The sequence below is a fragment of the Pseudochaenichthys georgianus genome, chromosome 1 (assembly GCF_902827115.2).
Source record: "Pseudochaenichthys georgianus chromosome 1, fPseGeo1.2, whole genome shotgun sequence".
NCBI classification, from domain to species: domain Eukaryota; kingdom Metazoa; phylum Chordata; class Actinopteri; order Perciformes; family Channichthyidae; genus Pseudochaenichthys; species Pseudochaenichthys georgianus.
Window position 1 is genome coordinate 31784752 of NC_047503.1, and position 14098 is coordinate 31798849.

The 14098-nt window shown below is 40.6% G+C and overlaps 1 protein-coding gene across 2 annotated transcripts in view; it reads right to left on the reverse strand.

The window, feature by feature from the left end:
- Nucleotides 1–13125, reverse strand: part of LOC117446973 (myosin-10) — a 62455-nt gene extending 49330 nt beyond the window's left edge. For both annotated transcript variants that reach the window (XM_034083531.2, XM_034083523.2), the window contains exons 1-3: nt 12960–13125; nt 10426–10807; nt 2549–2705 (exon numbers count right to left, since the gene is read on the reverse strand). In XM_034083531.2, the coding sequence (XP_033939422.1) occupies nt 2549–2705; nt 10426–10770 (502 nt within the window). In that variant the 5' untranslated portion in view covers nt 10771–10807; nt 12960–13125. The remainder of the gene's footprint in view (nt 1–2548; nt 2706–10425; nt 10808–12959) is intronic.
- Nucleotides 13126–14098: the final 973 nt, after the last annotated feature.

Below are 14098 nucleotides of genomic sequence, written 5' to 3' on the forward strand. Positions count from 1 at the left end.
CACTGTGATTTAATGAAACATTCTGTAATAGCACGGTATGGGCCGGGCAATATGGTGACCTATAATGTGAGACAACGCAAGCTTGTCAAAAATGTTGCCAGACAATGTATACACTGTTAGTTATACACCTTCAAAAAAACTCAAAAACTCACCTCTTCAATCTGGCTTTAAATGTGTGATTGTTTTTGTATTATTTGAATTTAACTTTAACTATATATTTATTTGTTGTTCCTTCCTTTTCTTTTCTCTTCACTATATCTGTAAAGCGTCTTTGAGCACCTGTGAAAGCGCTAACAAATTAAATCTATTATTATTATTATTATAACTTTCATATATTTTAGAGAATAGAGCTGTAAGTATCTTTTGTTTCATTATTCTGTTGATAATTTTTTCTTTTATCATATTATAGTTTATCTTATTAAAATGTGAAATAATGGTGGTCAAAACACAAACATATCCAACTTACAATGATATAAAACAGAGAAAAGTTGAAAATGAAGACAGTTTTCTAGAAATTGAATAATTAATAAAATGATCAATTGAAAAAGCACTATACTGCATCATCATAGTAGGTCATATTTAGAGGACTGATTTATAGCAGTATTGAATATTTGTTGGACATCAAATGTATTCAGAGTCTTGATAAGTGAGGTGTTTTTTCCATTCCTTTCTGGCTCTTTTATCCGTGAACTGTTAATTGATTTTACAGAAAATGCCTAACACCACAGTATTATAAAATTACAGAAACCTTAGTAGACAATTTGTCGCATATCAAATAATTGTGATAATATCAGCCTAAGTATTTGGGTTTCAAGAGTCTTTATTGGCCACTTGGAGAAAAGAGTAAAAAAAAAACACCAGTGCTAATCCGTGCAGCTGGATGTTATTACATTAACCAGGTTGCTGAAATGCTCAGGGCTGAACAGCAGCTGGCCTCCACTAATCTCCAACCTACAAACCTCCTTTTGAACCACACTGTTCATTCTGAAACGACCACAACTGAAAAAGGGTTGGAGTAGCGGTGCATTAAAAATCACAAATCACACTTGAGTAATCCAAGACATAAAGTAAACACATGCAGCGTCTTGGGGGGGAATGAAGCTTGTGGTCATTTAATTAAGAAAACAGAAGTATGTTCAACGCATTAGTAATTGACAGGTCGCCCTGCCCTGCCCCCACCTGTTTATGTCCATCCATGTAGAAACGCGGTGTGTAGAGAATAGAGGGTGTGAAGAAAAGAGGAGGAGGTGATAAAAAAAAAAATAGCGGGACGAAACGACGAGCTGGCAGAGTTCAACAACACCCACAGCAAGGCAACTACTGAAACTGTTCCTGTGCTAGAACATCATCAGCTGTGAAGAGATAACTCCATTTAATCAACATCATCATTAGACCAAAGCCTAAAGACTACAAATACAGGAAAACTATGTTTATAAACTGAATATTTGTGGTAAAAATGGGGAAGTAGGTATGTAGTAAGTTAATGTCTTGCGATTCTCACTTGTAAAGAGTTGTTTAAAAGAGTTTAAAGAGGGGGAAGCAATCATCAAGCTACTTGTTGACATGGCCGAAACTTGCTTCTGTGTACCAACACGGGGAAAGCAAAGCCGAAAAGGACTGACGGGACTGTCCAGTTTGTCACCACCCCCACTGGTCGGCCCTCACATCCACACAAAGGACTTATTGTTGAGCACAATGGGGTCACCCTCTCGGTTCTCGCTGGTCTGATCCCAGTCAGTCACTGCTCATAGAGCCTGGAAACTCGCCAACGACCAGGCAGGGATCTTTGAGTGGACGGCCTTCACTTACAAGATTGTGTTTCTTTCTAAATGTTCAAAAGGTTAAAATCATATCAACGCGACAACTCAGGCAGCCTAAAAGCCACAGATGCACTGGGAAAGATGTGCAAACATTTTGAAAGTCAGCACTAAGCCACTAGTCATATTTGTGTGGAAAAACAAGAGATAGTGGCTTGAAAATGACTGTATTAATGCCCATCTGCAAAGCCTGAATTGAATTATGATTTTAAACATTGTAGCTTTATTTAGTTTGTTTCATTTTTGAACTGTCAGCTTGGGTGCAGTAGGTGAAATTAACATGTTTAGATTTTTCAAACATCATTTATTGCCCTTTTCACAACAGGACATTCCTGAAATGACCCGCAAAATCACAAACTTGATGTGGAGCATTTGAGAACAACATCTGAGAAGACAGGACTTCACAGAGCAAGAACAAACTTTTATATGTTGGACAAACAACTTTGATACCTGGGCACAGGTAGCCCACGCAGATATGTCAGCCTTTAATACAAAGCAAACAAAGCACATCCTTGAATGTTGGCTGAGACATTTCAGGTGGCATTGAAATCACTTGGCAAGAGAGATAATCACATTATGCCTCTTTTCACGTATAAAATAACAAGTTGAGTGGGTGTGACCTTTTAAAGGTGATGCAGGTGCTCAGGTTTAAACAAGCTAGCTTTTAACAGAAACAAATTAAAGTCCATACATTGACATGTAAGGGCATTTTGAGGTAAGGCAACACTTACCTTGTAACATGCATCTGTACGCAGACTCTGAGATGGCGTAGATGTGAGGGGGCATTTCGTGCCTCTTCTTGCCCCTGTACATCTCAATGATGTTCTCGGAGTAGATGGGCAGGTTTTTGTAGGGATTGATGACCACACAGAAGAGACCAGAGTATGTCTATAAACAGAGAGGAAAACATGATTAAAAGTTCATTCATCACACAGCAACCCTCCCATCATCATTAGCTCACAGATACTATTTTACAATACCTGTAGAATTATATTTGTATTCATTACCCTAACAATGTTTTTTCAGTCCTAATTTAATTGCTATATTAAAAATATTCCTGTCCGCACCAAAACAAAAAGGCCTCATTCAAGAACATTTTAATACTTTGTCCTTAACGTCTATATCCTGAACATGTTAAATGTTTCGTGAGTAGGTGCAACTTCAAATTGGCTACCAAATGAATGGCTACCTGTTCTGCTCTATAGCAGTGGTTTGTGATGATCCAAAACTATTTTAAAAATACAGAATGCTAAATGTCTTACTAAAGCCACGTGAACATTTCCCGACGATGATGCCCATTGTGTCGTGCAGATTATGAATTCACAGATCATGCCAGAAAACGATGCAACACAGCTGGCACACTGCCAAGTATCCGCTCACTTATTCTTCTCATATGAGGCTAATCACCATCTTCTTTTTCTCCACATTAAAGTGACTGCAAGTTTACACTGACTTTCTTTGACTGACTACAGAAATCCGATTCAAAAGGGGGTGATTTTACTAACAAGTGGAAGGGTTCCTCAGTTGAATAATGCAGGGAGACATGCAGGCAGACAGGAGAGGACGGGGTTAATCCCTGACATGTCTGCTGCTGGTGATCTCCATGAACTCAAGAGTGCAGCGGGTACACAGCAGACTCTGCCGGATTATGGCTGTTTGAGTCACACATCAGCGACTGGGATTAGACATCTTGACACAGCATAACAATACAAATGTTTAATGGTGGATGAGGAGCACCCATCTATCCATTGATAATCATGCTTTAAAGTTTAGATTTAAATAACGTCTTCTCTAATTAGTTGCATTAAACATTAGTTGATGCAACGTTAATGACCTTTTACTCCTATACGTTGTGTGCCTCCCCTTTTTTCACCTTTCGGATCTTTTTGTTTAGCTGTGCTGCAAAACCACATTCTGTAAATGATGTTGTCTGTGATGGCCGGTGGGCTGCAGGGGCCCCGGGCCTGTAACCCAGTTGTTGAGCTGGAACAATGGTGACATGACCAACGCATGCTGTGTGAGGGGATTTTGTCTGTGTGTGTGTGTGTGTGTGTGTGTGTGTGTGTGTGTGTGTGTGTGTGTGTGTGTGTGTGTGTGTGTGTGTGTGTGTGTGTGTGTGTGTGTGTGTGTGTGTGTGTGTGTGTGTGTGTGTGTGTGTGTGTGTGTGTGTGTGTGTGTAAGTGAGAGAAACACACTGACAAACACATCACAACCGTTGCCAGGTTGGAGGGTCACACCACACCATCACACATACACAACACATATCTGCCGTCTGATACTGGGGAGCCTGAAATTGCATTGTGATGTTACTGCAACTCCAGCTGGGCCATAATTCAATATTATCACTTAATATATACATTGTTTATTATGGCATAAGTTATATCGGTTATATTTAAATATATTATAAATTGTAGGATATTGTTCTACTCGCATACAAAAGAAATGTTTGGCTAACCAGAGGCTAAACATTATTCATTTTGTAATAGATATAGTTGAATTTCAACATAATAATGATATTAAATCATTCCATTTTACCCCAAAAACTATTCAAATACAGATTTTAATGAAATACAAACGCTGCTAGCAAGAGCCCGAAGGTGCCGACATAAGAACTCTCGGATGTGCATATTACAGTACCACACTGGTGTGCTGGTGTTGGTCATGTGGTTCGTGTGTGTGTGTGTGTGTGTGTGTGGTTTATGTCACCAGATGGCCTTCAAAATCCCCCTGCGCTCCTCTTCCGTGTGCACAGATGCTTTAGACACAGCTCTGTGCCTCAACCTGGCCACACAAAGATTTTGTTATTCTGAACTCGCCAGCAGCAACACTTTGAAACATAACTGAGGCCAATACTCACACCTTGCTAACTGCAATTGCCTTTAAAAATATACCACATGCAACTCAGGATGTACTATAGGCCCCTCACAATAATTACCCCTTCCCAGGCCCCTTCTGATGGGCGCAGCGCCAGGCAGACAGATCAGCGCTCCTGACCCAGCCTGGGCCACATGCAGAGGGGAGCAGCGGGACTCAGCTGGCTGTCCTCGGCGGGGGACCCCGGGGGTATTTGAGGGATTAGTGGGAGTCTGAGGGCAAGCAGTTGGACACCTACACAACCAGGCAAAACAACAAACCAGCCAGCCAGCTAGCTGTGATTCATTCCTTTCTCAAAATGCAGACTTTGACTCAAACAATCGATATAGTCAGTTTAGGCCGCTGAACAATATCAGATTTTTGCCAATATCTGACATGCAGAAATGTTCAAACTTGTTTTGCCAGATTGTCAATGCACTGCAGTCACTGATTTATGTGTATATATTTGTTCCACCTAATGGTACAATTGTGTGTCGTGTAGTTTCCTTAAAAACTATTTTTTTAAAGTACTCACTCATTCACTGGACAAAATGACTGGACTGTCATATCAGAGGAAATTGTTTCTGGACGATGCCTACCTTTAATTTGAAATACTTTATTTACAGTTACTGAAGACGTGAGGATATCATCTACTACATATGCATCTCAGAGATAATGCAGCTGCATATTTTGACCAAATAGATGGGTTTGAAGAGCTAGTCAACAAAGTCCTAAACCGACAACTCAGAGAATGTGAGGAGGACTCTGAAACTGTTGAAAGGGTTCCCATCCCTCCGGAAATGTCCAGATAAATGTCTGGGAACCAAGCAGTGCTTAGCAACAGGGCCTCTCTCAATGGGAAAAGGGGAAACATTTTCTTTTCTGCTATTGCATGAATCAGTGCCCTCCATTCAGAACTTAGTGGGCTAACTGGGCTGTACCATGTTCTTAAACACTGAAAATCATGTGTCTATGCCGACTTCCTAGGGAAATATGAATTATATTTGCCTCACCATATTCCATTATTGCCTGGACACAATATGAAGTTTGGTTCTCTTTATTTCACTCAACAGCACTTGATTAAAATGACAAACCTATCATCACTATGTTCTTTGCTGACTACCTACAAAAGGAGCCTTATTCAAACAGCTGAGAGAGTTGATCCTACACGACAAAATGCAACTATTAATATGATGCAGTAAAACAAGAAATGTGCTAAACATAGTGTGAGAATGTATAAACAATAGAAATATAACGTTACCGAAAGGGTTTCAGAAGAGCCCATGTGAATGAAATGACAGTATCATTGAAGGTCTATTTCTTTATAAAAGACATTTAGGAGAATCTTCTGTCCAGGTTTCAGTTGTGAATAAAGAGACCCAGGGTTTCCCACACATAGACTTTACCTGGACAGGCCGCGACCCATTTGGGTTTTTATTTTTTTTGTATCGTCGTGACCCCGACGCCATCTGCGATCGATTAACTTGTGGACAATGATCCCTCGCTCTACGCCTCCAGTACCCAGGCCCGGACTGGCCATCAGGAGGACCGGGAGGATTCCCGATGGCCTGGCCTGTTAAGTGGCCTGCCTCACACAGGGTGACTGGCTGTCTACATGATGTGGCCTGCCGACATGGCCACTGTCATACAGATCATACATCAAAGCCCTCGATTGGTCTCTGTGTGTCAGTCAAGCTCGGGATAACCTCAGCTCAGGTGAGGTAAAGGACTCTCTGAGTGTTTAGATAGTTAACTTAGTCTAAGTTCTCAGTGGGTCTCAAACAGTTTGGTCACCATTTATGTAAACACATATTTCCATTTGAGGGGGGCGGGGGTAGTGATTAGTAAAATATGCATGAATAAAAAAAGAAAAAGTTAACTAGGTGAAAAAAGGTAAGATAAACATTTAAAACTTGTTGAGAGCTAACACTTGCTGCTGCCTCAAAGAGGAGCAGGGGGAGAGGAGGGAGAGAAGGGAGACAGGAGAGGCTGGTTCAGGAGCACAGACACACTCACAACTAAACTAACTAAATATATATATATAAAAATCTCTGGCCCCGAAAGTGTCTCTTGGATTAATTTTGGACCTTGGACAAATGCAGTTGGTGACCCCTGATATAGGTTTCCACAGATCTAGTCTCTTTATCTTCCCCTCAAAGTGCACCAGATTGATGCATTTAACTCCAAAATAAAAAATAAACTATAAACTATAGGGCTATCACTATGGGCCCTGCCTGTACCTGTTCGCTCTGCCATCGCGTGAAGGGTCTGCTAACAAGCGACCAACAGAAAGGTTAATGTTAATGCACGTCACAAAGGCCCGTCACCTCAAACCCCCCACCCTCACCAATCCCCCAAGTATATTTCAGATCTGTGGGAAACACTGGAGACCCATGCTCCAGTAAGATGTAGGCTCTATGAATAGAGAGACACCCGGTCGATGAAGGCAAACATGATGTCTCCACATAAAGCTCTCAGCCTGCAGCGGCCAACCATCATCTTCAGGATGACCATATAGGCATTCAATAATACATCACAGTGACATCATTACTACCGTATACTCCGTCCTCCTTTATCCTCCGCCACTGGCTTGCATCGTAATTGTTCAATCAATCAGCAAAGCCAGGTATGAAATAGTATATCCATCAAACGTTCAATGAATTAAACACTTTGAGCTCATTTCCTAAGTCCATAAAGTCGTATTTAAATGTTTTTCCTGTTTTATGATTTATTGTCCACTAGTTTGAAGCATGATGATTACCTGCCTGCTGAGCCGATGGAAGTAATGTCAGCGCTGTGCTATGCTGGTCTGTCTTAAAAGGTCACAATACTCAAAAGCAGGACAGGAAAACATGCAGAGTGAGTAATGCTCAAATAAATTATAGACCGAAATCTGGCATGCATAAAACTCAAATCCCTTAAAAGTCCTAGTTCATTCGCTTCACACTTGGGGACTTTGGTTTTGAGGAGAAATGGAAAAAAAGGGTAATTTAGCAGCATGAGGAATTACTCAGCATTTCAACTGAACCAGAGGAAAGAGATGTCGGTAACCCTGTAGAACAGCAGAGACATTTAACGATGACATGGATTAGCTGTTGATTAAGCATCGGTTTCCAGAAAAAACTGAAAGAAAAATGCAGTTATTTGAGCAGACAGCTGTTGTTTATCAGTGAACACAAAGAACTCTGTTAAGGCAGTGTGGTTACAGTGTGACTCAGCATGGGCCTCCCTGAGCTAAGAGATGGGCCTGGGGTCACTCGTTCCCCTTAAAAGCCCTCTGAAACTACTGTTGAATACAAAGATGTTCTTTATTTTCAGTCGAATAAATAAAAACTGAACTTGATGTCTCAGGGTATATGCAGGAATCCTGAAGTCAAATGTAATGCCTTTTAAGACCTTTTTTAAGATCCTTTCCATACATTCTAAGACCTCATCGCCACTTTGAGTTGTAACCGGTTACATTGGCGACACACTTTACCTCACATTGACTATAGACTGTATTGATTGTCCTTCCTCCTTATCTTCCAACCATTTGGACGCAAACTTGCATTTCCCCAAAACTATGTTGTTTAACAGCCGGTGTAAACGGGCCTTCGCGCTATCAAGCAGTGAGCGTGCGATGTCCTGTTCAGATGACCTCAAATCCAACGGGATGCCATAAATAAACTACACAGAATCACACTACACACCTACGCAATGATTACATTCAGGCAGACTGTAGAATACAACCTCTTTGGACAATTTATATACTTATTGAAAACAAGCTACAAAATGTAATACCTTGGAAAATGCCGTTCAATACTTTTTAATACTTTTGAATAGCCTTAATTTCCGCTAAATTGATTGATCAACTTTTAATACTTTTTAAGACACCCTGTGTCTACACTGCTGGAGCTCGCGTAGGAAGAAGGGAGAGTTCGGCTCATGAAGAATACAATTCTGGAACCAAGGTCTGCAAAGAGATAACCTCTTTTTTTACATCTAAGTCTAAAACAGGGGTGTCCAAACTACTACTAAATTCAGTCAATTAAAGTTGGAAACATTTTCCAACATGTCTTAGTTGATAAGAAAAAAGCCAAATAACTTATTTACAAGCTTGAAATACACCCTTCATATTTCTCCTTATTATAATCAACCTGAGGCTTCTGTTTTAAGGGATGAGCTGCCAACACTCACAAGCATCATGTACCTACATTTGATTGATTTTGCTAACTTATAACTGAACTTATGAGGCAATATACCTCTAGTGAGTGGCCAAGCCCTTCGTATATTTTTCTGTATGTGGCCCTCGGTGAAAAGAGTTTGGACACCCCTGGTCTAAAAAAACTCAAACATTACTCAAAGATTTCCTGTGTTTCCTCGTTGGTTCATTGTTTGTTGTCCTCCCTTCACGTCACGTTTCATGTTTTTCTCTCCGGTCTTCCTCACGGTCAGTTTTTGTGTTATTGTTTTCCTGAGCTACCGTTTTGATCCATGCCATGTTTTGTTATCAGCTTATAAACAAAGCTCGCTTTGTGTTTCTAAACCTTTTTCCGTTTTTGTAGTCTGCATTTGGGTCCTACCTTTTCCGCGATCTTACAGAGATCATAACAACACCTTGAATTTCAGGGGGGGCGTTGGCAGGGCGCAGCGGACCAATGGTAGACAATGGTAGGGGAAACACTGGAAAATCGTATCTGTGTTGTTGATCTGTAATATTACAGTGTTACGTTGATTTGTTTGTCCTTCTCGGACCATGCACTACGCATTTCAGAGGTTTTGTGTTAGAAAAGAAAGCAACCAATCAGATCTTGTTCTGGGTCTCTGGGTAGAATATCCTTCAACCAAGGTATTCTATATCCTTGATAGAATGCCCTGGCCATTGCACTGAATGAGAGCGTACGTTTGGACTGACAGTTTGATCAACCAATCATATATTGATTTGTAGCCAATGGGCGTATTCTTTCAGAGTTTCCCTCATTTCCAGGGTACTCTAGAAGGCCTGCTAGTTAACTGGCTCGAGACAGAGGATCTAGATGGATGCGACGAAGCAATTCATGCCGTTTTATTGTTTTTAACGTTGAAATGACAAGTGCAACAGATGAAGTTGTTGCGGAATTGCCACTGCTTGTTCCTAACCATTTACAAAGTAAGTTAAACAGCTTTACGGCTGTCTATGGAAACAAACCATACTTTTCACAATCTGTCCAGAGTCATTCTTGTAGTTTAGCAAAGCTCATTTCTGTCTTTGTGACCGGGCCTCTGAGTGTGAACCCCTTCAGCCCCGGCCTCCTGCCCAGGTCTCAGGTGGCCCACCAGCTCTGTGTCTGGGCTATTCCAGGAATGCATGCCACTAAGTGGGTCATAATCACAGGGGAAATCGGCAGCTTATGTAGGACATGATGGCTTGTTCATTAAAGGTAATGTGTTTCTTAGTCTGTTGAATGCAGAGACTCAAGTATGAAGTGCTATGGAAAAGGTATGTACACCAATTGATCATTTAAAGACACTGAAGGTTACTTCCTCACAATTTTTAGACTATAAATGCACTAATGTGGTAAAATGAACTACAATAAAACCCAATTGCTTCCCAATACATTGTAATGAGGTTACTTAGAGTACATCAAGCCTGACAAAAAAATCAATATTTATCACAAAGTTAATATCTAGGGCCAACAGACATTTGGATGGAACTGTTACATCAACTCTTTGTGATGATCTCTTCAAATACATTTTCAACATAATCATTTGTAAAGACTTTCAAGTTGTTACTCACATAGATGAGGCCAGAGTAGTAGCGGTCTTTGAGGTTGTGAAGCACGGAGGCTTCGTTCAGGCAGGTGAGTTCGGCCATGTCCTCCACCTTGCTGAACTTTGGCGGGTTCATCTTCTGAATGTCGTCCTTGTTGACCACCGCCTTCTTCCCATTCTCTGCCAGCTCCACCACCACCTCATCTCCACGCTCCTCGCGAACACTGGCTGCCTCGAAGCCGTTGCGTTCTGATGGGATCCATACTAGCCTCTTGGCCGTCCAGTCGGCCTGTGCAGCCGGGTTGTAGACCACGGCGCGGTCCACAAAGAGGTACCGCTCCGGGTCCTCCTGCCCACTCTTCTGTGCCATCTCTGCTGGAAACCAGGAGCAGAACACGCTATGCCACCTGTAGGAAGGAGAAAAAGTATGTTTGTCTGGTCAGCAGAAAAAAAGTGACAATACAAATCCATGCAGCTGCTGTCACACAGTTCACTTTATAACTTTGTAAAACAGGTACACCTAAATCTCGGATTGTTGATTTAAATGTTGTTATATCGTTTATCTTTCATATGGTGGTAGCCCTACCACTAAAATATATCCCATTTCAGATAAAAAATCTACTCAACAAGTTGCATTCTATACAGCTGAATGTTAAAGCTAATGGTTAAGCAAAAAGGGTGATGCAGCTTCTCTAACAGCTGCTAAATGCTGGCTCCAAGAAAACTCACTAGTTTTTCATTTGAACAAAATCTTTCCAATAACAAAATATTATATTACTTTCAAAAGAAGTAAGGCTTTCAAAAGCTAGTCCATGATTTACCTTTGGGAACGTTTTGAAAAACCAGGTAAGTACGTATATTTCAGGCCATGTCTGATTAAATGTCAAGTGTCAAAGCTTATCAAAGTGACTCATGGTAGTTGCTGATTTCCTGTTAACACTCAGTTCAAAATGATGGTTAACCTTATATAAAAGTACTGCTGGTATTTGGGTAATTAAAAAATATGACATCCCAACTGACCTGTATGTTAATAAACACTAAGTGTATTGTTTGTGCATTGGATGAAGAAAATGAAAGGATGACTAAATATGTCAATCTGTCAGCAGTTAAGCCTTCTTAATAATCATCTTATAAACAGTGACAGAATAAGCATGAGGAAGCACCTGTTATCGTAGTCTTTTGTAAAGAAAACATATTTCTACAGATCAAATAAGAGGATTTTAAACCAAATAAAAATGGATTGTGATTGTGTGTGTTCTTTATTTAGGTTGCATTAATTTGCAGTCTTTCTTTAGCTTGAAGGCTTTGCAATTGTTCTAGAAGGACTTGTTTGGCCCACACAGACACGTGCAGATTAGAAGCCTTTACACATCCATCCCTGTGCATAACCAACCCATATGCACTCACCATTTTAGCCAAGGCAAACCGTCACTGTGTTATGCAACAAAAAATAAGGCGTTAATGTGAGTGGCAAGTATAAAGAGCATTCTGACTTTTAACAGGGCATGCACTTATCTTTAAAAATAGTCAATAATAATAGCATACACTTCCACAAACTGAGCTATAAACATAACTGAAGAGGGTACCTTAGTTAAACCTGGCACTTGATGCCTTCAACAGCTGATACAATGGCATGTCTGAATGTTACCCATTGACTGAAAGCACCACTTCGGCTTGGTTCTTAACTGAGACAACATCAGCTGATGAATGCTGAAATGAGTTATTTAACCTACAATCATGTCCCATGCTTAAAGCAGGCGCTGATTAGACCAGAATCTGGGTCAGGTCAAGGGACAGGGGATCAGAGAGTCTGCTGGCTGCAGTGTCACTGCATCCCTTCACTTTGACTTTGAAAACACTTACTTTCATCCCTTATTCAGCTCTGGGCCAGGGGAGTATAAAGCACACCACGCCCAGGTTGGTTATCTTAGTAGAGGAGGGTCAATCAGCCGTAAACTGCGCAAATAGTTTGTTAAAGGATTGATATAAACCGGCTGGGCCCCACCGCTGCATCGGCTAGGTTAGCTTGCTAGCTCAAAGTTGGCGTGCTGTGCTCCATATCCTACCCGCTCTAAATGATGCATGCAAGGACAGCTCTGATAAACACCAACAAAACACAACTCGTGATCCAATAGGGGTGCTTTTACGAGTTTAATAAATAACAAGGTGAACAAAAATCCCAAAAAGCAAATAATCCCTGTGAAAATTAGAGTTTTAGGGATGAGACACAATCCCTTCATGGGTGTGGGTGTCTCAAAGCCGTCTGTCTGGGTGGGGATAAAAGCAAGCCGACAATGACCACACAGTTTCACGGTAACTTCTAAAACAATACACGTCTAAATACAGATTCCTGCATCACTCATGTTAATTCAACACTATATCCGAGTGAAACAGAAAGCACGTTTGTTGTGCGGCGCCACGGCTAACACTAACAAAACTGATGGTCCTCCATCATTGAAAAGTCATGGCACAATAATCCGCTAGCTAACGGTTACTGTTGCTAACCAACTATCATCCTCACTACCACGAGCTGAGGCCCCGTGTCTCTGCTGAACTCACCACACTCAGTAGATGAAGAAACCCTGCTCAGGTGTTCAGTAGTTATCCAGTAGATTAAAGTAATAGTCCTCCAAATGCGTGCTGAATTAGTCCCTTCTTTCGCCCGCTCTCTCATCAGTGGTACTCCCCCACCATCCAGCACCCTCTCAACCAAACTCTCGCCGGCCAGCAGGGAGGTTGCACCGCACCGCACCGCACTCTTTTTTGGGACACACCCTCACTACAATTCTGGAATGTGATTGGTTGTTGGAGTATGATGCCTGACCGTGATTGGTCCAAAATAATTTCCATCCCAAAACTTTGATAGTTGACGAATACCGCCCAAGAGATCAACACCTGCAGACCGGTGGATGCTGCTGCAGCTTTACATGGTTGAAGGACATTCAAATTGTCACTGATATTCTGTGTATTATCATATATTCATTTTTGTTTTAGCTATTGCACACTCATACCTGGTGTGAGCTACAGAGTCGCATTAAAATACTAAATTATTTTATATGCATGGAAGATTTTAAAAAACGATTCTTATTCTTCTGAATTCTCTGTAACTGAAAACTGCTTGTTCATTGATAAATGTAATTTGTCATCGTTTGGACCTTATATTTTGTTTATTTGTTTTCTGCTGTTCATTTATCTGGACTCCCCATGTCAAATAAATTCAAAATCTAAATGGCAATATTCCTTAAGAAAGTATTCATACAATTACAAATAAAAGTATATTGTTGATTAGAGACATGTCAATATAAAATAGAACCATATGATTAAATAAATTACTGGTTTATTGAACTATTGAAAATATACACCTGATCTAATTTTACTGCTTTTTTAATCCCGCAGTTTTTTCCGAGTGCATTTTCATCCTCCCTTTAATATATTCCCATTATCTATACCTTATTCAGATGTATGGTTATGCTTTGTTTATCGACAACACATTTAATTGTGTTGAAATAGTGCCCTCTGCTGTGTAAAGACAGACATTACCAATACTGACTATGTGCCTCCATGTAAAATAGTAGATTGATAATGAATAACTGTAGAAAAAAACAATAACATATTAAATAATAATCTAAAATGTACAGATAACTGCTTCTTTTTCTGGCACTGATATCCAAAAGATGAGATTCTGAAAAGTTTCAGGA